Source organism: Daucus carota, chromosome 3 (assembly GCF_001625215.2).
Source record: "Daucus carota subsp. sativus chromosome 3, DH1 v3.0, whole genome shotgun sequence".
Classification (NCBI taxonomy): domain Eukaryota; kingdom Viridiplantae; phylum Streptophyta; class Magnoliopsida; order Apiales; family Apiaceae; genus Daucus; species Daucus carota.
In genome coordinates this window covers 62,717,818-62,744,259 of record NC_030383.2, presented here as the reverse complement: position 1 = coordinate 62,744,259, position 26,442 = coordinate 62,717,818, and the positions used below count along the sequence as shown (strand labels likewise).

Here is a 26,442-nt window from a genome sequence, read left to right as displayed (position 1 = left end):
AAGATTATCCATTATTCAAATGAAAAAAATATTAGGGATTGTTTGGTTCATCCAAATATGAAATCTTTTTTCATTCCAAACTCATATCTAGTATTTAATTAGAAAATTAAAATTTCAAATTCATGTCTCATATCCCCATTATATGAGTTTTTGATACAAGGTAGGTATGAGATGGATGTACGAGGATCAATTCATTTTTAACTTTTATCTTTTATTTAAGTAATTAAATATTACTCCCCACGTCCTTCTATTTTGATTATATAATCTTTATTATTTTTTCCAATTATATGATACATAAAAATTTCAGTTAATATAGTCAAAATAGTCAAAATGAACATATAAGAAGGGACGAAGGGAGTAATGTTTAATATAAAAATAATCAAATGATGCAAAAAATATATAATAACAATAGTTCTCTTAATATATAAAAATTATTTTATTTTTTAAAATTATATATATTGATTTCAACTCTCAAAGAGAAAAAATGATATCAGATATGATACCTTAAATCCATATCATCTTAACCCCTGACCACTCCGCCAAGAAATGACTCTGATTTGTAAAGAAATCATGACTGAAAATCAAAAAAAAAAAGAAGTTTATCAACTTTTTGACTAACCGCGCTTCAGATCCCCTGATAAAAAAATTAAAAAATGCCGCCTCTATCATTTGCGACGACCAGCTACAAAGTCAAGCTAGTAAATTCCTCTGAAAATTACCAACCAAGAAAAATCCAAGCAATAATTTTCGTTTGCGGGACAACATTAAATACACAATCTGATGATGTTTTGCCAGCTTTTCAAATAAAAAATCAGCTACAAACCAACAGGGAAAATATATAAAGCAATGGCAATATTTCAGAAACCTCTTGTTCCTCTGCTATTTCATGTTCTTTTCATCTCAGTAGTTCCAGAAATTCTAACATCATCACCAAGAACTGAGGCAGAAGCTCTTGTCAAATGGAAGAACACCTTATTACCTTCGGCTTCTCTCGATTCTTGGTCCTTAAGCAACCTCGAAAACCTTTGTAACTGGACTGGCATTACCTGCAATACTGCAGGAACAGTTTCAGAGCTCAACATTTCCGGCCTAAAACTCAATGGAACAGTTGCTCACTTCGGTTTCTCTTCATTTCCAAACCTCACTTCCTTGGACATGAATACGAACCTGTTATTCGACATGATACCATCCAAAATTGGAAATCTAACACAACTTCAGTACTTGAGTTTTTACGACAACAATATAAGTGGTGCAATTCCTTACCAAATTAGCCATCTTCAGAAGCTGCAACATTTAGATTTGGGTTCAAATTACTTGGCTAATCCAAACTGGTCTATGTTTCTAGACATGCCAGTCTTGACGTACCTCAACTTAAACTACAATGAACTTGCTTTAGAATTTCCGCGTTTTGTATTAAGGTTTAGGAATTTAACTTTTCTTGATTTGTCAGGGAATAAGTTGTCAGGTCCGCTGCCAAAAAATATTTCCAAGCTTTTCAGGCTAAAAGAACTTCGCCTAGGAAGGAATAACTTTCAGGGAAGAATTCCAGGAGAGATTGGATATTTGACAGAGCTTCTGGAATTAGACTTGTCAGGAAACCATCTAGAAGGTTCAATTCCAGCAACAATAGGAAAGCTGCACAGGTTGGTACTCTTACAGCTGCACTCTAATAATCTTAGTGGAACTATTCCACCTGAGATTGGAAACTTGGTAGAGCTGGAAACTCTTGATCTCCAAAATAATCAATTTTATGGAGTGCTGCCTGATTCAATTGCAGACTTAAGTCACTTGAAGTTTCTTTATCTTCATTACAATAGATTTTCTGGCAGCATTCCAAAGGACTTGGGAAAAAAGATTTTCAATTTGTCCATTGCTAAATTTTCCCACAACTACTTCTCCGGCAACTTGCCAGAAGGATTGTGCAGTGGTTTGGCCCTTGAACAGTTCACAGTTGCGGAAAACAATTTTTCAGGGGTTTTACCAAGGTGCCTCAGAAACTGCACCAAATTGAGTAGAGTCCGTCTCAATAAAAACCAGTTCTCAGGAAATGTTTCTGATGCATTTGGTTTTCATCCGCATCTTGATTTCATTTCTCTAAGTGACAATAAGTTTACAGGTGAGCTGTCTTCCCAGTGGGGAAAGTGTACAAATCTTACAAATATAGAAATGTCACGGAACAAAATTTCAGGGGCAGTTCCAGCTGAGCTTGGAAACTTAAAGAATTTGCGAGTTTTGCAGCTGGAGTCTAATGAGTTGACAGGTGAGATTCCAAATGAAATGGGAAATTTGATCCAGTTGTTGAAACTCAACTTGAGCAGTAATCATTTGACTGGAGACATCCCTCAGAGTTTAGGCAAATTATCAAAGCTCGCCTATTTTGATTTGTCCAAAAACAAGATGAAGGGAAGCATACCAAAAGAGCTAGGGAATTGCGAGAGCTTACTGAGCCTGAACTTTAGCCAGAACAGTTTTTCAGAAGAGATACCGTCTGAACTTGGCAATTTGGGTCAGCTGCAAATTACATTGGATCTAAGTAGCAATTCACTTTCAGGCATCATTCCTTCTAACTTGGGAAAACTAAAGGTTTTAGAGAATTTAAATCTTTCACACAATCAGCTCTCTGGTAAAATTGCCTCCTCACTATCTACCGAAATGATAAGTTTGCAAACTATTGATTTATCTTACAATAACTTGTCTGGTCCTATACCCTTGTTCCAACGAAAAGTGGCAAAAGTTCTCAATGGAAACTCACTTCTGTGTGGGAATGCTGAAGGATTGTCCCCATGTCCGTCTACGTCTTTTGAGTCTTCCAAGTCCAGTAAGAAAGCAATAATTGGTGCCATTATTGCAGTGGTCAGCCTCTTAGTGTCTGGGACTGTAGTTATTATTGGATGTTTTATGTGTCATAAAAAAATCAAGAGAAGGGACTTGGAGACAATTAATTCCGAAAATTATGAATCCCTTATTTGGGAAAGAGAAGGGAAGTTTACATTTGGAGATATTGTGAAAGCCACTGAAGATTTCAGTGAAAGGTACTGCATTGGAAGAGGAGGATTTGGAACTGTGTATAAGGCCAATCTGTTTAATGGTGACATTATAGCAGTAAAAAGGCTTAATATAACAGACTCCAGCAGTGCTACAGAAAATAGTCGATGGAGCTTTGAGAATGAGATTCGAACATTAACAGAAGTTAGGCACCGTAATATTATCAAACTCCATGGATTCTGTTCCAGGGAAAATTCCCTTTACTTGGCATATGAATTCGTCGAGAAAGGTAGCTTGAGCAAGTTATTGTATAGTGATGAGGGGGCATCTGCTTTAAGTTGGGATACCAGAGTGAAAATTGTTAGAGGATTGGCTCATGCACTTTCTTACTTGCATCATGATTGCTCTCCCCCTATTGTGCATCGGGACATATCACCGAATAACATTTTGCTGGATACAGAATTGGAGCCGCGGCTCTCAGATTTTGGCACTGCAAGATTGTTGAGTACAGACTCATTAAACTGGACTAATCCTGCAGGGTCTTATGGCTACATGGCACCAGGTACCTCTTTTTCATCTCATTATAATACACGTACAACCGTACTTTAATCTCTACTCTCTCAGTAATGATCAGTTCTTTACACTTTCCTTTTTAAGATGTCTCATCCAATTCTTTATATTTCCAAATTACCAAATATAGTAAAGTTTTATAATATAAAATCAACGACTCCTACTACTTTTCTTCATTATACTTACTTTTTATGCATTAAATATCAACCGGTCCCATCAGTATCTTCAGTGTAATAACATGCATGTTTTGTTTCATGTGCAGAACTATCCTTTAGTATGCTTGCCACAACAAAATCTGATGTTTATAGCTTTGGAGTTGTCGGGTTGGAGGTAATGATGGGAAGACACCCTGGCGAGTTCCTTTCGACGTTGTCAAGTGATCAATGCTTGACTTTGAATGATGTAGTAGTTGACCACCGGCTTCCACCTCCAACAGCAACAATTGCAGAGGAAGTGAAGTTAGTTGTTGGAGCTGCACTAGCATGTACGCTTTATTCACCAGGGGCACGACCTAATATGCGTTTTGTTGCGCAACAACTATCAAGAAGAAATCAGATTTAAACTGATTTTCTATCTCCTTAATATTCATAGTATGTTTCATACATGCATAAGTTGAAAATGAGTTGCATATATTTGTGATTGATTTTGATTGATGAGTTGCATTTGTGATTGATTTTGATTGATGAGTTGCAAATATGGTTGCAACAGTTGCAAACCGTATTTTTAAAAATATTTTTTTAAAAATCGGTATTCTTGAAAATATTACTTTTCCTAAAAATATTTCTGAAAATATTTTTTGTAGCTCGGGTACTTTTGAAAAAAGCCCAATTAAGAAAGTAGCTCACTTTTGGCGACAGATTATTTTGAACTTATAAGTCACAGAAGAGTATGCTGAAGTGTCGTTTAATCTGTTTGGTATTAGATTTGGATACCGTATTCTCACAATTTCGTGCAGTAAGATTCGGGGAGAAATTAAGTGACATAGTTGACTGGCAACCAAAGTTTGTTAATTGGATCTTACAGGAGATGGTCTTTACTTTTTGTTCTGTTCTTGAGATAATCGACGCATTTGACCAAATCGCGTTATTTTTTCTCCTTGTGGTTCTGAAATATATTGTTGGCACTGAACTGGGAAATTTTGATAAGATGAAACAGTTTTTATAAATGAGGGAATAGTTATATTTTGAACTAGTTAGATTACATGCACTTCGGAACTCAAATGAGTTCGTTATTAGAACATAAACTGCAGGACTGCACAACTTATACTTGCACATTATTAGGATCTCTGTATGCTGAGTGTGATTCAGAACACGTGTTACTCGAATGGTAAAACTCGTGTGTTCTTCGTGGCAGTTCTTATCAACTTTTGCTGAGCTCCTTCAATGAATTTCACAAACCGCCAAGGTTTTCCAGTTTTGAAAACAATGTATCCTGTGGACAATCCGCATACCAGTCCACATCCATACCCCATTACGATCATTTTCCATGTGAATTGATCTTCCTCATCATCAACTTCTCGTGTTGGCATTTCATCACTTTTACATTTCTTTGTCAAAGGAACACCACACAAGGCCATGTTAGCTAAGAAGGAGTCATTACTGAACGTGTCGAATTGCCTCCCATGTGGAATTTCTCCAGAAAGATTGTTTTCTGAGAGATTCAAGGCTGAAAGAAAAGTCAAACTAGTCAATTGCCATGGAATTGTACCTGTCAATTGGTTCGAAGACAGATCTAGCGATTCAAGAAGACTCAGATTTCCCAGCAAGGATGGGATTCGGCCTGTAAGATGGTTGTGAGATATGTTGAGCAGCCGGAGTAATATAAGTTCTCCGAAGACCTCTGAAAGTTTGCCAGAAAAATTATTGCTTGATAAATCTACACTTGTGTAGATATTGAGAATTTTATACACTTGGACCTCCTTTCCCTTGATAATCAGTGAAGTAGAAGCCTGGTAATATGATCCCATAATTAATGTATTCATATTAAATTCATCAGATGAGGCCGTAGATTTTAAATTGTCAAAAAAATTGACTGGCAGGTGCCCACTGAACTGATTCTGAGAGAGATCCATGATTCGCAACCTGGGGAATGGATATTTTATCTTGGTAAAATTTAAGTTGCCATGAAGACGATTAGATCGCAAGACCAGGATCTTAAGCTCCGGAAGGCTAGGTAGCCATGGTGGAAATGTATCATTTATGTTGTTGTTTCCAAGATCCAGAATCTTCAGTTCCTTACAGTTGGCCAAGGACAGGGGAATCGATCCTTCAAAGTGAAATTCAAATCAAATTGTTGTATTAGAGCGACAATGCATACAAAATCCATGAAATTGAAATGATTATTTTTAATTCAAGAATAAAGCTAACTGTGAATGCCTTGTAAAGCTTACCAGAAAAGTCGTTCTTTGATAAATCAACATAAGTCAAGTTGGGATTAGTTTTCCCAATGTCCTCTGGTATGCTGCCTGAAAATCGATTGGAATGAAGTAATAGTATCTGCAAGCTACTAAAATCAGCACTGGAATCAGGCACCTCCACTGATCCATACAATTGCTTTTTGTTGATATCGAGGTTTCCTGGCAGAGCTAACTTTCCACTAAGATCATTGCAGAACAAAAACAAGGCTGCCAAATTGGTAAGGTTCTCGATTGTTGTTGGAATTGAACCTGATAGATGGTTTTGCGACAGGTCTAAAATCATAAGCCCTTTCAATTTTCCAATCTCTCTGGGAACCGGTCCTGTGAGACTATTACTATACAGACTGAGGTAGTTGAGATTTGCCAACATACCAATTTCAGGAGGAATATCACCAACTAAGGTATTATTGCCAATCAGCAGTGATTTCAATTGAGTCCAGTTGCTGAAGAATTGAGGTGAGAGCTTACCGGACAGAAAATTATTCGATAGACATAGATCAGAAATTTGTGTCAGATTTGAAAAGGACAAGGGCAAAGTCCCAGTAAGCGAGTTACCAGATAAAGACAAGAAATTGAGCTTGGTACACAAACCAAGCTCAGGAGGAATACTAGAATTCAACTGATTTTCTTTGAGATTAAGTTTTCGAAGCTCCTTAAGTTGACCTACAGAAGCAGGAATATTTCCCCCCAATGAATTGTTATATAACTCAAGAACTTGAAGATTATGTAAAAGACCTAAACTATCAGAAACAGTACCTGAGAACTTGTTCCTTCCTAGGTGGAGTTCTTTGAGCTTGGAAAGTTTAAAAAGATATCTTGGCAATGGCCCTTCAAATAAATTATCAGTTAGACTGAGAAATTCAAGATTAGCCAAATGCGCAAACACTGATTCAGGTAGAGAGCCTGTCAACTTATTCAAAGACAAATCGAGAAAAGTTAAATTCCCTAAACTTATCAAAAATGATGGGAATTCTAAAGCAAGTTGGTTGAATTCTAGGTTGAGGTGTGTCAGGAATGGCATGTCCAGAAACATGGACCAGTTTGGATCGACCAAGAAGTTTGATCCCAAGTCTAAATACTGTAATCTCTGTAGATGACTAATTTGGTAAGGAATGGTTCCATTAAGATAGTTGCCGTAAAAGCTCAAGTACATGAGTTGTTTTAGATTTCCAATCTGTACTGGAATACCATCTGAAAATTTGTTGATGCTCAAGTCTAAGGAAGTGAGGTTTGGAAATGAAGTGAAACTGAAATGAGCAAGCGTTCCGTTGATTTCTTGAGTGGAAATGTTGAGCTTAGAAACCGTTCCTGCAGCATTGCAGGTAATGCCATTCCATATACACAGGTTTTGGAGATTACTTATGGACCAAGAATCGAGTGAAGAAGATGGCAATAAACTGTTCTTCCATGCGACAAGAGCTTCTGCCTCGGTTCTTGGTGAGGATTTTACATTTTGTGGAAGTAAAGACACTACGACAGATTCAGCATCACACAACGGTTTTTGCCCGTTGTCTGAGACCACGGAAAACCGTGGTCTATCGAGACGCCGTCTGATATGCGTATCAGACAACGGTGCGCACCGTTGTGTGATAGTGCTGAACACAATGGTTTACGTTAAAAAAATTGTTGTGCAACACCCAGAACCAACAACGTTTTCTCTTAAACGTGGTGTTGTTAGAAACTCTTGTTAACAATAGTTTTTTTCAAAAATGATGTTGTTAGAGGGGATATCCACAACAGTTTTAGTAGCTCTCCAGACTTGTTGGAAAGAGGATCATACAACGGTAGTTGAAATAGAGAAGCTCGTTCTTTCCTCTCTTGTACAACGGGTTTCGAACACCTGCCCACTTGTGTAAGGCCCTTCTAACAATATTTTAATTATTGAGGTGATTGTGTTTAGTTATGTCAGACAATGGTTTTATTTTAGATAGTTGGTTGTCTTTTACATGTTTTAACAATTGTTTCTGTTTCATCATTATTGCAAGTCATCTGTTTGGACAATGGTTTTGTAACAAGAAATCATTGTTTTCAATTTTATGAGACAATGTTTTTAATGAATAATGATTATTGTATCATGTTCTATATGACAATGGACATATATTATCCCATTACCTAAAAACATAATTGACAATGATTTTACATAACTCAATTAAAATAAGCTAGAGAATGTAATTAAAAAGCCAAAAATTTGTAAACAAAACTTTTCATTACGTACTAATAACCAGGGTTACAACCAAATCACATAAACCATCTAATATCCACAAATATTTCCCGTGAGGGTGGCAAATCCCAAATATATAAATACCTAAAATACATACAATAAATGGTAACATCTAGAGGCATATTGGACCTTTCTTTAATAATAACCACTTGGTTGGTAAGAAGATCAATCTTGGCTTCTGTATCTTCTGCCCTCTTCTTTAATTCATTTACCTGCCTTTCCATTTGAATGCATCAGCCCTGGCATAAGAAACACACAATTTTTGTCAATTTCTTTTTAAAATGTTAATGAATGCAATATTCTAATAAATTTATGTATCGGTCATACAAATTACAAAATAGAGCTAGATGATGAATGTCTGGATGAAATTCATAGTAAATTGACTACTCTAGATATGCAACTTAAACGAAATGTTGATCACTTACACGACTTTTAGGGTGGAAACATTAACAAGTTCCCTGGGAATTCTCCCAACGAGACGATTATTGCTCAGACGCCTGCCAAAGAGAATGTCAAGTTTTAATTCACAGTCAGTACATAGAGTGATGTTTGAGATATATACAAAGAAAAGGGACTCGTGACTTTATCTAGAATCCCCCTTTCCAATAAGCCAGCAGTCTTCTTGAATGATAATTTAGGTGAATAAATTTTTACAGGCATATATAAATGGAGACACTTTAGTGAGAAGGCCGACTTACAAGAAAATAAGAGACTGCAACTTTCCCAGAGTAGGAGGAATGATCCCTGTGAGATTGTTGTTGTACAAGTCCAAGCTTATTAGATTATTCAAATTTCCCAGCTCGTTTAGGATAGTCCCATGAATGTTATTTTTGTAAAGCTTACTGAATCATAACAAGTTTGGATTACATTTTTTAGATCGTTAAAAGATCTGTGTTAATTTATATTTTCTGGAAACTTAACAGCATTCATAAGTACTCACAGATATTGGATATATTGGAGTTTTCCGAGATCAAGTACCAAAACACCAGACAAATTTGTGTTACCAAGGTCCCTGCAGCAATAAATAACAAGCAGTTAGTACATGATGAATTTGAGCCATGACCGGACCAGCGCAAGACTGAGCTAAACAAAATACCAAGGTCCCTGCAGAAATAATATGCTTGTACATTAAACCTTACACCCAGTTGAGTATCAATGGCATGTTTCTGAGTAAACAAAATTATCCAGATCAAAATCTACGATCCCTATATTGCAAAGCTAACTGGTGGCTTCCAAATTTAACCAAAGCATGTTAATAACTAATAAGTATGTCAAGTTGCTTCTATGAATTGTGGCACTGGTTTCCTATCTTGGGCCATATTAAGGAAGTATAAAAAGTAGATACTGATGGGGATGGTAGGAGCAGATATAGCACACTCTTAATATAGGAGAACAAAGTGGATATTTCTTACAACGATAAATGAGTCTCCAACAGAGTAAAAAAATTCATGAATGTTATGTTTAAGAAGCTAGCAAATATTATTCCAAATTGCGAGCGACACAGAATCATTCTATAGAACCACAAATATATTTATACTAAGAAACAGTTCCACATATAGATGGAAACATTCATTTATACACGTAAAGCCTTAACAATCTCAACAAGCTCTTCACATAAATAGAAAAAGCCTTAACAATCACAAAAAGCCCATCACAAGAATAGAAAAAAAACCTTAAAATAGAAGAGAATAATAACTCATCTAAACTACAATTCAAGCAATAAAACACAATCCAAAAACATTGAACATCTATAACTAACAATAATAATTAAATACAACAACTCAGCAAAAATATTAAATTAGCCCTTTGACTAATTTCTCCTCAAACTCTCAAATTCATAACATGAAAATGGAATTAACATAAACAGTCATGGAGAGAGAGGGAGGGGGAGGGGGAGAGTGGGAGAAAGATGAGGGAGGGAGAGAGAGAGACCCATCTCTGCTTTGGAATTTCTGGTCGTTTTCCCCAAAAGAATCTTACCCACATCACCAAAACAACCCTTTTCTCCACTAGAGCAGCTAATCAACCCCGCCTTCACATTCCTAGTTCTAGGGTTAGAACACTCTGTCTTCTACCCCTAAAACTCTCTTCAGCACCACACTTCTCCAGCTTCACAACACTTCTTCTTCTTCCTTTTAAATTATTTAAAAGGGGGGAGAGAGCTGAGAGAGAAGGGGATCCACAAGAAAATTAGATTTAGGTTTGAGAATGAAAGGATGAGATTTCTGTGGTGAGAGGCAGGAGGGAAAGCTCAATTAGGTTTGAGCTGAAGGGCGGGAGTTTAGAAAAATTGGGGAGGGGGAAACAAGTAGATCAAAATGACATATCCTGAATAAAAGAGATAATTATTTTGTTAATCCGGAACTCATATGGTTAAGTGACGACTGTATAATTTTTTATTATTTTTTCATATGATTAAACTTAATATGTATTGATATTTGGATCAGCCAAAAAAATTAATATGTCTAAATTTTTGATTATTTGTTTACATGACTAAAATCAATATATCTTGACATTCGTACGGTTGGATCTTCCAAAAATTTTAACAAAAATCCTATAATTTTTTTAACAATATATCTTGTAATTTTTTTAACAATAATCTTATAATTTTTTTTTAACGATAAAAGGGTAATTGTTAATTTTTCTTGAAGAGTTAAAAATTCTCGTATCCTTGATTAATTCTTATTTTTATATTTTTTATCTAAAAAAATATATTTATATTATGCATATATGCAAATATGTATTGTTCTTTTTTAATACCATGACAATTTTATGTATCTAAAAAAATATTAGTATGTGTTTTATGTTTACAATTTTTGAAAGTACGGATCAAATCTTTGTTATGTATACAATTAGCCCTATATTAATTTATAATTATTTATTTTGATGATCTAACCGTACGGATGTCGAGAACTAACAATATTAGTCATGTGTAAAACAAATCAAAATTTTTTATGTTTATTTTGTATGTTTTCTTAACAATACAACTTAATCGTAAATTCTGTCTTATTGTAAAAAGGTGTTTTTTGTCCTTTAGTGTCTAACAGACAACGGTTTTTATACGCCCTATGTTGTATCATTGAAAATGACACAACTGTTACGAAAGTTATACCGTTGTAAGCAGTGGCGGAACCAGAGGGGGGCTAGGGGATGCTAGAGCCCCCCCTAACCTCGAAAAAACAATGTATATTTTTTTTTCAGCTCCCGCTGAATTAGTGTGATGCCAGTATAGTATTTTATACAAACTCCTTAACTTTTCTCTAAAAATAATATAAACAATCAACTCTTAACTATTTAAGAAGTAAATTACACAATATCTCCAACAATATTCCCTACATGTGCTCTCTATCTATATCTGCTAGGAGTTTGTTGGAGTTCATTTCATCTCCATATTCTTCAAATTTAGGCTAAAGAGCCCATATTCTTCAAATATAACGTAGTAGCTCCATATTGTTGGAGCTACTACGTTATATTTGCTCTTTGGATCCTAGGAATTAATTTTCTGCCTTGCACAATTTTATCCAAAGGATATCTCTTTAATTACTAGACCTGGAGTTGTTATCAAATGAGTTAGACAAGTTTATCTATGATGTGAGAGCGCATAAAGATTAATCTGGATTTCGAAGTCTATGATGTCATGACGGTTAAGACACACAGACACACTGCTTATCTCTTAGTTTATCGTCTGGTTGAGTTAGCTCTAGGGTTAAATAGCATTTAGGTCACTTAACTGATCGCTAATTTTCAATTGGATCATCCAACTCAAAAAGTTTTCAATCAGGTCACATAACAAAAGAAAATATTCAATTAAATCACTAAATACGTTAAAATTTTCACGACCGTTAAATGACATTGACTTTAGACGGAAGTCCGTTAAGACGAGCTGCCACGTCATTAAATCCGATTTTTGAATTTTTTTAAAAAAAATTTTGTAAATTTTTAAAAATTTAAAAAATTCAAAAAATGAAACTTTTTCAAAGAATTAAAAAAAAATCAAAAAACCGATTTTTTTTACTTTTTCATTTTCATAAAATTTTAGATTTTTTTTCAAAAAATCTGAAAAATTTCAAAATAAATGAGAATTTATGAAAAAAAGTTCTGAAATTCTGAAAATTTCATTTTTAAAATTTTTTCTAAAAATTTATAAATTCTGAAATTCTGAAAATTAAAAAAAAAATCTTGTAATTTTTAAATCAAATTTTTTTTTTAAAAAAAAGAGAATTTATGAAAAATTCTTTAAAATGGGAATTTATGTAAAAAAATCTGTTTTTTTAAATTTTTTAATATTTTTTAAATTCTGAAAATTTTTAAATCGGAAATTTTTTAAAAAAATGAAAATTTATGAAAAGAATTCTTTAAATGGGAACTTAAAAATAAGATTTTTTTTTTAAAAATTTTGAAATTTTTAGTTCTGAAAATTGTTAAAATTCTTAACTTCTGAAAACCTTTAAAATTTTTAATTTTGAAAATTTTTAAATCATAAAACTTTAATAAAAATGAGAAATTCTGGAAAAAATTACCGCCAACTCATCTTTCCGTCAACTATTTAACGTCACTAACGGCAAGTGACCTGATTGAAAATTTTAAAGAGTTTAGTTATTTGACTGAAAACATTTTGAGTTGGATGACCCAATTGAAAGTTAGTAGTCAGTTGGGTGACCAAAACGCCATTTAACCCGTTAGCTCTAGTTTTACCCGTTGTCATTGCTATTTTTGAGAGCTTTTTCAGCTATAAAACGATCAAGACTTATTAGCGTGATAAGATGGGAGATGCATGACTGAATGATAGTATGATGATATATATCTAGTAAGCTATTTATGCAAGTATATATGTCCTGTAGTGTCTAACCGACAACGGTTTCTATATGTAACTCTGTTGTATCATTGAAAATGACACAACTGTTATGCACGTTATACCGTTGTAAGAGAATCCATTGTCTAAATTAGGCTCAAACAACGCTTCAGGGAAAACCCGTTGTATAAAAGTAGTGTAGACAACGGTTTATGAGAAGAAAACCGTTATATAATATATTTTCATTTTTATGAGTTAAAAATTCGCATTTCCTTGATCAATTATTGTTTTTCTACTCTTTGTATTAAAATATATATTTATATTATGCATATATGCAAACATGTATTATTCATTTGTAATACCAAGACAATTTTGTACTTCGAACGTAAGTATAAGTATGTGTTTTATGTTTACAATTTAGAAAGTACTGGATAGAATCTTTGTTATGTGTATGATTAGCTCTGTATTAATTTATAAATATTTATTTTGATGATCTAACCATACTGATGTCGAGAACTAACAATATTAGTCATGTATTAAAAAAATCAGATTTTTTTATGTTTATTTTGTTTGTTATTTCAACAATACTAATCAAATGTAAATTTTGTCTTATTATAAAAAGGTATTTTTTATCCTGTAGTGTCTAACAAACAATGGTTTTATTAGTTAGTAAAGGCTTGTCTATAAGGCCATCATACAATGCTAACAAAAACACTTGTATGTTAGCTTCCTAGTCACACAACACTATTTGAAACCCTTGTTTGAACTGCTTGTAAACAACACAACAAATAAAACACTTGTCTGATTACAACAACGGTTTCTTGAACTATTGTCTGAAGTTTCTTCACACATCGGCTCTCAAAACAGTTGTCTAACATGCATCATTACACAATACCAGAGTTAAGAAACCGTTGTCTGATTGAATTTACTAGACAACAGTTTTTTAACCGTTGTAGGTCGTAGGTGTTAGACAATAGTTTTTCGAGGACGAAAAGAAAGTGTTTTGTCTTTTTTCCAAACAACACTTTTTTCACCGTGCGTTGTCTGATTAGTGTTGTCTAATGGTGTTTTTGTTGTAGTGAGAGATAAGAAGAACATAACATAGTAGTAGAATAAGAGGATTCAGAACTATTTTCATTGTTTCTTGTGTTTAGGTTGTTAATACTTTGTTTATATTTCTTGTTAGGAATCCTGGGACATATTTATAGAGTTTGCATAAGGATAATAAATGGCACTGTGTTTGCACCGACACAGTGCCATTTATTAACACCGACTCTGACTTCTAATGCTTGATAAATTCTAATCTTGTTACCTTGACTTCAGTTAGGTTGTAATCCATCACACCCTATTCTTAAACGACTAACTAGAGTCTTGGTAACTTATTGTTAGAATCTAAAAAAGTTTTATCAATGCAAGTATATTATAACCAAATTTGCTTGATAAATTCTAATCTTATTACCTTGACTTCAGTTAGGTTGTAAACCATCATATTTCCTCTTGAATGAATAACTAGAGTCTTAATTAGTAACTTTATTGTTAGAATCTAATAAGTTTTATTAGTGCTAGTATATTATAATTAAATTTGTGAAGAAAATGAGTGAAAGTAGAAACGAGCATTCATCGTCAAAGTGGCGAGATTGAGGTAAAATATAAATCTCTAGATCGAAAGACTAACATAAATCAAACAAATTCAATCTCTGAGCAAAGTAATTTTTCGAAGGAGTTAGGAGGTAGTGTGGTGTTGTCTTTGAAGACCATTTACCTCAATTTTTTCTTATTTTTCATATGCGTATGTAAAAACACCAATTGACAGTGCAAATGAAAGTAGAAGCTGCAGAAAGATTGACTTTGCAGAATCAACTATTTTCGTCTAGAACGTTGTGGACAGTGAGGTATATTTCATCGGAAAGACCAGAAGTCTAGTTTCGAGCAAATTGACTGTTTGCAAAAACACATTTTCTACACGAAGTTATGATAATTTTCTAGACTAGTTCAATGTATTAGCAAGTCCTTAGGAGAAGCATAATTTAATTGTTTACAAATTTTCCAAGTCAAGTAAGCACAAAGCTGGTTGGTATGTATCCCTTAAGTTGGATTCCTTTGGGTAGGGAGTGAGACAACTCTTATCTCTGGAGGCGGATTACTTAAGAGTTGCGAGTTTTTAACCATCATCCTTTTAGTCTATTACTCCCTCCGTCTTATTCGTTTATATACAGTTGTATCGCATTGCTCGACATGCATTTTAAGACTTTTACAAAGTATAGTTCTACAACTTATTTTTAAATTTTTTGTTTATGAATTAAAATTTAAATATTAAAGTTTTATTGAGAAGAAAAAAATTTATAGATCTCAACAACCTCAAAATGCGTGCCGCGTTCTCTGTCACAAACATGTACTTCTCACGGGAACAGAGGGAGTACTACTTAATACTTATGACCCTTGTTTCCGCTGTCACCAATGGCTGATTCGAATACATGTAAATTCATCAGGCAAACTTCTGAACAAGTTTTCATAGGAAATGCTTATAATAAAGTCTGATCCAGAACATACATAATCAGAAAGGTAAAAATGGGTTCTTCGTGGATCTAAAAAGTTTTCTGAGCTCCTTTGATGAACCTCTTAACAGTTCAGATTGAGTCATAGTTACCTTTTTCTCTGTAACAAACTAGATTGCAAGGCACCGAATTACTAAATTACTAGAATATTTTGATTAAGTGTCGGGAGGGAAAAGAAAAGAGGTGAATTATTTTTGTTAAGTGTGGGAAATAAAACGGGGCGCAATAGTAGCTGTTGTTTTTTCAGTTTTAAAAAAAATACTATTTAACAATGGTTAGAAATTTAACCGATGTTTAAGAAAACTCTACGACAGTTATTTTATCAACCAGATGTTTAATCGACTATTCTCATTTTTTATAAATAACTATGACATCGGTTATTTCCTTTGCCGATGCCTAAATTTCATGATGACATCGTTTAAAAAAAAACCTGATGTCTTAAACAGTATGCACATCGGTAGTCTAACCAACCGATGTCTAAGCACCGATGTCGTAGACAGTATTTCTAATACTGATATATCTGCATATTATAAAGTAGAACACGAATTACTGCACAAGTTTGCATATCGAATATTTACATGTTATATAGCGTGATTCAGAGCAGATAACATTAAAACGGTGAATTTATTCTGCTCTTTGTTGATCTTCGGATCAACTTATTCTGAGATCCTATGACGAACCTCACAAACCGTCTAGGCTTTTCAGTTGTGAAAATAATGTATCCTGTGGACAATCCGCCTACAAATCCACATCCATACCCCATGAGGATCACATCCCATTCGAACCAATTATCATCATCACCAAGAGGATTATCATTCTCAACTTCTTGTGTTGGCGACTCATCATTTTTACATTTCTTCGTCAGAGGAACTCCACATAAGGCCAAGTTACCCATGAACGAGTCGTTACTGAAAGTGTTGAATTGCCATCCTTGTGGAATTTCTCCGGAAAGATTGTTTTCAGAAAAGTTCAAGGTTGAAAGAAATGTCAGACTAGTCAATTGCCAAGAAATTCTTCCTGTCAGTTGGTTTGAAGACAAATCTAAAGATTCAAGCTGAAGTATGTTTCCCAGCAAGGATGGGATATTTCCTGTAAGGCTGTTATGAGATAGGTTGAGCAACCGGAGTGATTTAAGTTCGCCCAAAATCTCTGGAACTTCTCCATTGAACTTGTTATTTGATAAATCAATACTTGTGTAGATATTAAGAATCTTTTTTACTTCAACCTCCAGCCCTTTGACAATTAACGAAACAGAGGCCTCGTAATATGACCCCTGCTTTGTTATATTAATGTCAACCAGTTTATCTAAATTCACCATAACTTTAAAATGGTCAAAGAAATTGGTAGGTAGGTTGCCACTGAATTGATTGTGAGAAAGATCCATGATACGCAACATGGGGAATGGATGTGCTATGTTGCTAAAGCTCAAATTTCCATAAAGTCTATTTGATCGTAAGACAAGAATTTGTAGTTCTGGAAGAGTAACTAACCATGGGGAAATTGTGTCACTTATGTTGTTTTTTCCAAGATCAAAGATCTTTAGCTGCTTACAGTTGGCCAATGCTAGGGGTATCGACCCCTCAAAGCCATTGCTGTTTATGTTAAAAGTCTTCAGTCGGCAGCTCTTTGTGAAGGTTGGAGGTATTGATCCTTGTAATTGGTTCTTGTGGAGATCCAGTATAGAGAGATTAATGTTACTTTCTCCCAAACAATGTGGAAGTGCACCGCTTAAGTTGTTACTTGACAAATCAAGAATGTCAAGGGATGCCGAATTGCAAATTGTTGTAGGAAATTCCCCTGTCACAAATAAAGATGAAATTTGTCAAAAGCTAATGAATAGTTGCAGTGCAAGTTCATATATATGCTAGAAAAAAATGTAAGGCCAAATCTAGTTGACATAACAAAAATAATATCTTAACATTTTCCTCAATAAGATTAGAGTTCACCTGTAAACTTATTGTCACTCAAAGACATGAAGTCAAGATTTGGATGAACACCAAACGCTTCAGAAACATTGCCCGAGAATTGGTTCCTGTCTAGACGAACTTTACTTAGTTTGGAGCAGTTTTTCAGGCACGTAGGCAAAGTTCCTGAAAAGTTATTTCCACTTAATACAAATATTTCAAGAGCCAAACCACTACAGAGTCCTTCTGGCACCTCTCCATACAACTGGTTATCCGCAAGATTAAGAATTGTCAGCAGTTTTAAGTTTCCAGTCTCAAGTGGAATAGTTCCTCTAAGATTATTGGTGTGCAAATGCAAGATTTCCAATTTGGTCAGGTTCCCGATTGTTGATGGGATTGAGCCGGCTAAATGGTTTCCTGACAAATCTAGTCTCAGAAGCTTGTCTAACTTCCCAATCTCTCCAGGAATTGATCCTGTGAGCTTATTATTATACATAAAAAGGTAACTGAGATTTGTTAACATGCCAATTTCAGGAGGAATACTACCACTGAAGGTATTGTTTTGAACCTGCAGTGATGTTAACTCAGTCCACCTGCTGACGATATGAGGTGAGAGCTCACCGGATAAAATATTATCTGATAGGCCAAGTTCAGAAATCTGTGTAAGATTCGAGAAAGACAAAGGCAAACTCCCAGTAAGAGAATTCACAGCTAGAGCTAAGAACTTAAGCTTGGTGCACATTCCAATCTCAGGAGGAATACTAGAGTTCAAATAATTTTGACTGAGATCAAGTTTTTGAAGCTCCCTAAGTTGACCTATAGATGAAGGAATATGTCCCCTAAATGAATTGTTATACAATTCAAGAACTACAAGATCATGTAAAAGACCTATACCATCAGGAATAGACCCTGAAAAGTTATTCCTTCCGAGATGAAGTGCTTTTAGCTTAGAAAGCTTGAAAATATTTCCTGGCAGTGGCCCTTCAAATAAATTATCAGTAAGGTTAAGAAATTCGACATTAGCCAGATTGGTAAACACTGAATGAGGTAGAGACCCTTTCATCTTATTCAACGACAGATCAAGAAAACTTAAGTTAACAGAGCTACTTACAAAGGATGGGAATTGTGAAGCCAGTTGATTGTAGCATAAGCCGAGGTGTCTCAAATATGGCATGTCCAAAAACGCGGACCACTCAGGATCAACAAAGTTGTTTGATCCCAAGTCTAAATATTGCAACTTCTGAAGATGACTAATTTGGTAAGGAATAGTCCCACTAAAATAGTTATCAAAAAGGTTCAAATGCTGAAGTTGTTCTAGACTTCCAATCTCTCCCGGTACACTCCCTGAAAATAAGTTGCTGCTCAAGTCCAAGAAACTGAGATTTAAAAATGCAGAGAAATTAAAATGAGCAAGTGTTCCATTGAGTCCTCGACCCGAAAGATTGAGCACTGATATTGTTCCTGCAGTATTGCAGGCAATGCCAGTCCAGTCACAAAGGCTTTCAACGTTCTTTATTGACCACGACTCGAGTGAGGAAGATGGTACTAAACTGTTCTTCCATTTCACAAGAGCTTCGGCTTCAGCTGTTGGCGATGATGTTACATTTAGCGGAAGCATAGAGATGAAAAGAACACAAAATAGTTGAAGAACAAAAGAGTACTTGTGAAACATTCTCATTTGTCTAGTAACTTTTTTTTTTCTGTATGTTGTAACATATAATGTGATTGAGCAGAGTTGATGAGTGATCTTAAAGACAGACTCGGACACTCTGTGACACTAAGGCAAAGACAAAAAATAACAACTAAACACAATAGTCCACTTAAAGAAACGATATTAATCTGAGGTTCCTTTCACCTTTGGACTCTAACAACTAAGTGAAACATACATTTAGATTTTAAAATTTGAGTGTTTGTCCCCTAACTGTTATTAATAACTTAATTTCCGTCGATAATAACTAATGCTTTCTCCAACTCAGTTAGATGCCCGGAAGTAACAACTTAACTTTGTTTTTCTGCGAGGGGATTAGATTTCAAAATCTTCTTAAATATTATTTCATAATATTCATGAAACCAAAATGATGTTTTATAGGTAGGGCGGTAGATCAATCCTGCAAACATTATTCATATATGATTTTTTCAAGTTAGGAAAGATGCCGAATAAGTTAGTAGTTCATCTATAAGCTTATAAGTGTAAAAAAATTGTAGTAGTTTTGATGCAATTGTTTAGGTTCTTGAATTCCCTCTATTGTTGGGGATGACTTTTTTGCAGTCAAATTTTCCAAACAAACACAACTCTTTTCCTCTTATATGGGTAGCACTCCATAGCATACCCTCGAGTTACATAGCACATCATAATAAATATATACATAATATATATTCTATTATATTTTTTATGAAATATAATTACAAATTTTGATTATTAAACAAAAAACGAAGTTATAAAATTTTTTTATTCTAAAAATCATCTAAAATTATGCAATATCTCAACATGATTCTATAACAGAATAATAATCATCCAGAATTATTCTGTTATAGAATCAGTTTCGAAAATATACTTTCTTCATCAAATTTTAAGTGTTAAATTACTTAAAACATATATATGTTATAGTATTCTGTATCAGAATCAGGTTTTATATGTATTCTATAATAGAATTTAGAGTGACTGACACTTTGCACCCCATATGTTTAGGCGCTTTTTTGATTTGGTCTCAAACAATTTTTTTTGGCAGTATGCACCTTAAAATTCGAAAAGCGCTTCGTTTTGTATCGCTTTGACCACTCTCTGTTTAATTGACCACCGTTAAAGTTAACAAATGTATCTTTTTCACTTTGCACCCCACAATTTTAATTCTTTTCCATCAGTATTTTGAGTATTTTTTTTTTCACTTCTCCTAACCATTTGGATAAGAATTATAAGGAAATATGATGTAAAAATATAATGATCATTTCTTCCAAAACATTTGGATTATAATTCCAGGTAAAATAACAGTAATGAAATGATTCAAGAAATAAAACTTATAGACATTTTTCCTAACCAAGTATAAAATTCATTTCATTCTCCATCCATTCCGATCCATCTCACGAACACAACCTTAATATATATTGAAAAATATGCCACCATTCTCTCCTGAATATCTCCCATGGCTAAACCTGGACGAGCTACAAGGGATGTTTTTTCAAGAAATATTCTGTCAGATGAAAAAGGCATAGCATAAAGAAATGTAGGGATTTTACTGTTTCTTTTTTTTAATTCTGTATTGCCATTAAGATGGGAATCTCTCCAATCCGTGAAAATCATCTTATTCACGTCAAAAGGGTGTTCTTCTACTTCTGTCACTATTCCATAAGCTACTTGGTATCCTGGATTATATGGCTTGTCATATTGAACAAGACATCTTAAGAAACGGGTTGATCAAGAACTACAGCAGCTTGAATGGTCACACCATCATTACATATCAATAAAGATTTGGCTTCCTCGTGTACAACTTTTACAACCTTAGCCTGATGAAATTTAACTCCATTTGATATGCACTTCTGCATCATTTTTTATTTAAGTTGCTTCTTGTTAACCCTTCAATACGGTCTTCCGAGCTCTTTGGTTGTCTGGTCATCAATGTAAACAATTGCACTTGACCAGGTAAGATGGACAAGCAGCAGTAGAAACAGTGGAGAGGGAAAAGGGAAAAAAAATACTCAAAATACTCATGAAACAAAAAATTAAAATTGTGGGGTGCGAAGTGAAAAGGTTACATCTGTTAACTTTAACCGTCAATTAAACGGAGAATGGTCACAGGGGTGCAAAACGAAGCGGTTTTCAAACTTTAGGGTGCATACTGCCAAAAAAAATTGTTTGAGACTAAATCTAAAAAGCGCCTAAACATAAGGGATGCAAAGTGTCAATCACTCTAGAATTTATAATAAAATTGATGATTTACAATGGTGTACTATGTAACTCCATATAAGGAGTCTCTCCATGTAATGTTGTCCTATATATCTATATTATACTATTAAAGTCGAAACATTAAAGGAAATTATTATTTTTAACTAAAATTATTATCTCTTTTTATTTTCTAACTAAAAAAACTCAATTTTCAAAAAATAACATTGGACAACATAGTAACTACCCTTTTTAACTAAAACATATTATCTTTTTCAGATTCCTAACTGAAAAACAGATTTTTCGAAATTAACACATGCAACATATATATAAAAAAGATATTATCATAGATCTATACTGTTTATTGATACTTTATAGTTTTTTGTATATTATTATTATATTATCACTCTTATTAGAGTGATTGACACTTTGCACCCCTTATGTTTAGGCGCTTTTTCGTTTTGGTCTCAAACAATTTTTTTTGGCAGTATGCATTCTAAAGTTTGAAAAGCGCTTCGCTTTGCACCCTTTTGACCACTCTCCGTTTAATTAACTGTTAAAGTTAACAGATGTGGGGTTTACACTTTACACCTCACACTTTGCACTTTGCACCCTACATTGTTAATTTTTTTTCATGAGTGTCTTAAAACTCACTCTATTCACTTTGCTCCATGTCAGCATCCAAAGAGACTACATGCAACCACACTCCTTTCCCCCCATTTTGCAAATCCATCATGCCTGAATCTGCCAACATACATGATCACGGCAGATTCTCTATTCAACATTCGATTTTGATGACAACTAATTTTCTTGCATTAGTCGATCGTTATCTTGAGTCCCCAGACACACTGTCTGATAACACACTTCTTGCTCTTGAAAATTGCCAACTTCTAGCTAGCTATGCTGAACTTGGATTTCTTTTCCAAAACTCTTGAGAGTATCCGTTCTTCGGATTCTATCAAGAGTCATAAGGCATATGATATTGTTGGAATAATTAAACAAACTATCTTATATTTCTGATAAGAGTAATGTTTAAAACTGAGAAAAGAAAGATGCACGTTAACTCCTGCTATGATTTAGTTTGCTGCAAATACAAATATATATAGCACAAAACCTAACATCTATCCACTTCTACTGATTACTCTTATTATTATCCTAGAGTCCTGAAAACTCTGCAGCACCAAGACTCCGTCTAAACTACAGTCCTTAGCTGGCCATTTATTACAATACGAAAACTAATCAAATAAATAACTAAAACAAGTTTAGAATAAATTAAACCCAACAGATATGCATACTTTGCTCAGTGCAACCCTAACCAACCAGCTAACTTGCTTTGCAGAGCTTGATGCCCTCACATCACCGTCGATTCCTAAAGATGTATTTTTGGCTCTATTATCCAATATTGGGAGTACGCTATATAGCGTGTCACTCGCTATTTTCAAACATGGTTGGGTTAATACAACAAGAAGAGGAAGAGGTAGGAAAAATCCCGACGTTTCAGTTTCTGAAGATGATGGAAAATTGAGGCTTTATCCATGCGGACCTGCTGTGAATGCGACTCAGAAGGTTGTAGTAGATCCTAGTGGAAATGGAAATTTTACGATGATTAATGATGCTGTTGCAGCAGCTCCAAACAACACTGATGGCGGCAATGGGTATTTCTTGATTAGTATTGCGGCTGGTGTGTACCAAAAGTATATTAACATACCGGTAAACAAGAAGTACTTGATGATGATCGGAGCAGGGATTAATCAGACTATAATTACTGGCAATCATAGTGTCTCGGATGGGTTGTCCACATTCAACACAGGAACATTCAGTAAGTTATACATTACTAGTATAATGTGTGTGAAAAAATATGCTAATCTTAATGAATTAAGTTTAGTTAAAACACTATAATCAAAAAAATTTGTCTTATTTGATAACATAAGCTTATAGTTGCAAGTGTGCATTGGCATACTTACATTGGAACACAGCAGGAGCAAAAAACTTTCAAGCTTACATTCATGAAAAAAATTCAAAATACTCATGGAAAAAAATTAACAGATGTGGGGTGCAAAGTGCAAAGTTGGGGTGCAAAGTGTAAAACTCACATCTGTTAATTTTAACGGTCAAATAAACGGAGATTGGTCAAATGGGTGCAAAACGAAGCGCTTTTCAAACTTTAGGGTGCATACTACCAAAAAAAATTGTTTGAAACCAAATCGAAAAAGCGCCTAAACATAAGGGATGCAAAGTGTCGATCACTCTTATTATTATATTAAAATTGAAATATGAATAATTTTATTAGTCGTTCGAGTTTTATCAGTTGGTCGGTATTATTCTACGCGTCTCCTTAATATATAAAGTGTTCTAATTAACCTTTTTATTATTAATTAAGTCAAAATATTTAGAAATTCGGTCAGTATAATCGATTTATATTTCAATTAAATTTAAAATATAGACCAAAAATTATAAATATTATAAACCACCCGTGCATCGCACGGTTATAAGCTAGTATTCTTAATTTCCGAATACAAAAATTGGAAAATGATTTTTTTTCCTCTTTCTTAAAAAACTCACCCCATACAAACCTATGTTCATTTCAGTCATTTAAGCCTTTTATGGATAATCCATTTTAATCTAGGTCATACCCGACTTGAATGTAGTTATATTTGGTGATGTACAGGGTTTGTCTATTTTCAAATGGGTTAAAGCACATACTTTAACGAATATATATATCATTTATCTAATTACTCCCTGCAATTTAGCGGTATGATTTGATTAACCTAATTTCAAATTGTTCACTTTAGTTTTCCAACTGTTCTGCAAGAACGTCCCGTCATCTGCGTTCGTCACAAGGTTAACCATTTTTATAGACGGGTCTGGTATGAGAGACCATCGATGACACTATTTTACACTACTAGAAAAACGGGCATTTCCGATCAAAATTTCCCTCCAATCAAATTGGTCGGAAAAAAAAGCGGACATTTCCGACCGACTTACCGACCAAAGGTCATTTACGACCGCCATTACCGACTGCACCAAATCGGTCGGTTATAATAGGTGTGGGTCCCGCTCACCAACGTTCTTCAGCTGACATGGACGCCACGTCGGTAAAAGGCAGGGCCGTGCCTGAGGGTGTGCGATTTGTTCGACGGAACAGGACCCATAATTTTGAGGGGCACATGTATTGTAGATTTATATGTACTAGCCTTTAACCCGTGCAAAGCACGGGCGGGTATATAGTTCGTAATTTATTATTTATAATTTAAATTATAACATCATTTTATTAGTATTTTAGTATTAACGGATTGAATTTTAATTAAATTATATAATTCAACTGACTATATTTTCACCCGATTACTTGAAAATGGACAAACCCTAATACGTGCACACAGGATTTTAGTACATTTTAGTACATTTTATCCGAATTTAGTAACGTAGATTTAAAAATTAAAAAAAAAACAGAAAATTCAAATCTTTTTTGAATATAGCTGATCGTGTAATACCTTTGAAAGATTTAGTAAATCAATCGAATTTCAACATAATTTTGTAATTTTGGTTTTTTGACAACAATAACTTTTAAGATGAGAGTTGGAAAGAGTTATATAATGGTTCGTGTTTATATTGAGATATAACACGTTAAAGTTAAAAAGAGTTATATGAAGGTTCTTGTTAAAAGAAGATATTCAAAATTGTATATTTATAATTTTATTTATAACATCATTATAATTTTTTTAATGAAATATTATATGATAATGGAATAGACTCCACATTTGTAGACTTGTAGTACCAAAAGGAGAGTACCAAACCAAAAAATATAACTAAAACCTTAGACTACAAATTATACCCATGTTGGCTTATTATAGTATAGTATAGATTTATTGTTTTATAAAAATATTATCTTAGCAAAATTAAAAAGTATTATATTAGTTTTAATGAAAAAGTAATTTATCTTTCAAAAAAAATGAAATGAAAAAGTAATTTATAATTTTTTTAAATAAAATTAATAAGAAAAATATGTAATAAGAATATTAATCTATTTGATTAGTAATTTGGACTACTAATTTTAATAATTAAATACAACGGTCAACACTAGTTTTCGTGTACATTATATTATTTTTAATAATTCCATTTTGGATATCTAATTTATTTTAAATTAGATTTCTATTGAATGTTTATATATTCAATGAAAAAGTTAAATTAGAATTAATTAATCAGTTAGTTAAAGTTTTATATCAAAATTTAATAAATTTTACATTTAAATTAGTTTTTGTATGATTATATTATTTATGATTATTATATCTTACTATTTTTGTACTTGTTTTTCCAGTTTTTTATTTTTTTTATAATTATATCAAAATAAAAAAATGATTATTTATTATAATTTTACATAATTACTATTATTTTTTTGTTGTTGGGGCATATATTTTTAATTTTGCACAGGGCACCTAAAATCTAGGCACGGCCCTAGTAAAATGTGTAGATATTTATTTCTTTTAAGAATGAATTCGGAATTCGAGAAAAGAGATAATATAAGTCCTCCACTAATTAGTTAATATATCAATCATTTATTAAATAATTTCAAATACACAAAAATTCGAAGATTTTCTTTTCATAAATTGTCAAAAAGTCTGCGTTTACAAGTTTCTGGGGCCATTAGTAATACAGCAAAGTTGAAGAGAGATGCAGAAACAACAAAAATTATATATTCAAGCCATCAATACCAGCCAAGAGAGACTCTAATTTAGCCATGAGCCCCAGGATTATAATTAGAGATCATCGGCGCATGACCAGGCAGCCGGGGTTTCAATTTAGGCCCTGCTAAAGATCTTGGCTTGCCACGTGTTAATAACATTCTGCGTTCATCTGGAAAATAAAACACAAATAACTTAACTAAAAACAGCTATAATAATGGTCTGATGCCAAATTTTATAGGAGCATTAAAATATATGTCGAGCAGTAAAAAAAAGTACAAAAATGAGTGGGACAGAGGGAGTATACATGTCAAATAAAAGCTCATTAGATTTCAAGACTCAATGTCGAGTGCAAGATAAAGGTATACGAACCTGCATGAGTTAAAACCAACAGCGAGATGAAGATCATGATGATGAGAGTCAAATAAACAATACTTGCCCGA

General features: G+C 33.7%; 5 protein-coding genes across 5 annotated transcripts; 2 read left to right on the top strand and 3 right to left on the bottom strand.

Moving 5' to 3' along the window:
* The first annotated feature begins 842 nt into the window (after positions 1-842).
* On the top strand, positions 843-4,139 carry LOC108212921 (MDIS1-interacting receptor like kinase 2-like). The gene is made up of 2 exons (XM_017384633.2): positions 843-3,547; positions 3,818-4,139. The coding sequence occupies exons 1-2, from the start codon at positions 847-849 to the stop codon at positions 4,114-4,116; spliced, it is 3,000 nt and encodes a 999-aa protein (XP_017240122.1). The 5' UTR covers positions 843-846; the 3' UTR covers positions 4,117-4,139.
* A 613-nt stretch (positions 4,140-4,752) lies between these two features.
* On the bottom strand, positions 4,753-8,314 carry LOC108212920 (receptor-like protein 11). The gene is made up of 3 exons (XM_017384632.2): positions 8,277-8,314; positions 5,945-7,566; positions 4,753-5,820 (listed from the first exon to the last, which is right to left on the bottom strand). Exons 1-3 carry the CDS (start codon positions 8,312-8,314, stop codon positions 4,871-4,873), a joined length of 2,610 nt encoding a protein of 869 aa, XP_017240121.2. The 3' UTR covers positions 4,753-4,870.
* On the bottom strand, positions 8,159-10,310 carry LOC108211779 (leucine-rich repeat protein 1). Its single transcript, XM_017383464.2, has 5 exons — positions 10,125-10,310; positions 9,133-9,204; positions 8,891-8,936; positions 8,618-8,689; positions 8,159-8,431 (listed from the first exon to the last, which is right to left on the bottom strand). The coding sequence occupies exons 1-5, from the start codon at positions 10,126-10,128 to the stop codon at positions 8,401-8,403; spliced, it is 225 nt and encodes a 74-aa protein (XP_017238953.1). The 5' UTR covers positions 10,129-10,310; the 3' UTR covers positions 8,159-8,400.
* Positions 10,311-16,060: 5,750 nt separating this feature from the next.
* On the bottom strand, positions 16,061-19,143 carry LOC108212919 (receptor-like protein 33). Its single transcript, XM_017384631.2, has 2 exons — positions 17,486-19,143; positions 16,061-17,336 (listed from the first exon to the last, which is right to left on the bottom strand). The coding sequence occupies exons 1-2, from the start codon at positions 19,119-19,121 to the stop codon at positions 16,150-16,152; spliced, it is 2,823 nt and encodes a 940-aa protein (XP_017240120.2). The 5' UTR covers positions 19,122-19,143; the 3' UTR covers positions 16,061-16,149.
* Positions 19,144-22,607: 3,464 nt separating this feature from the next.
* Positions 22,608-24,207, top strand: LOC108212918 (probable pectinesterase/pectinesterase inhibitor 20). Its single transcript, XM_017384630.1, has 2 exons — positions 22,608-23,139; positions 24,113-24,207. Exons 1-2 carry the CDS (start codon positions 22,608-22,610, stop codon positions 24,205-24,207), a joined length of 627 nt encoding a protein of 208 aa, XP_017240119.1.
* Positions 24,208-26,442: the final 2,235 nt, after the last annotated feature.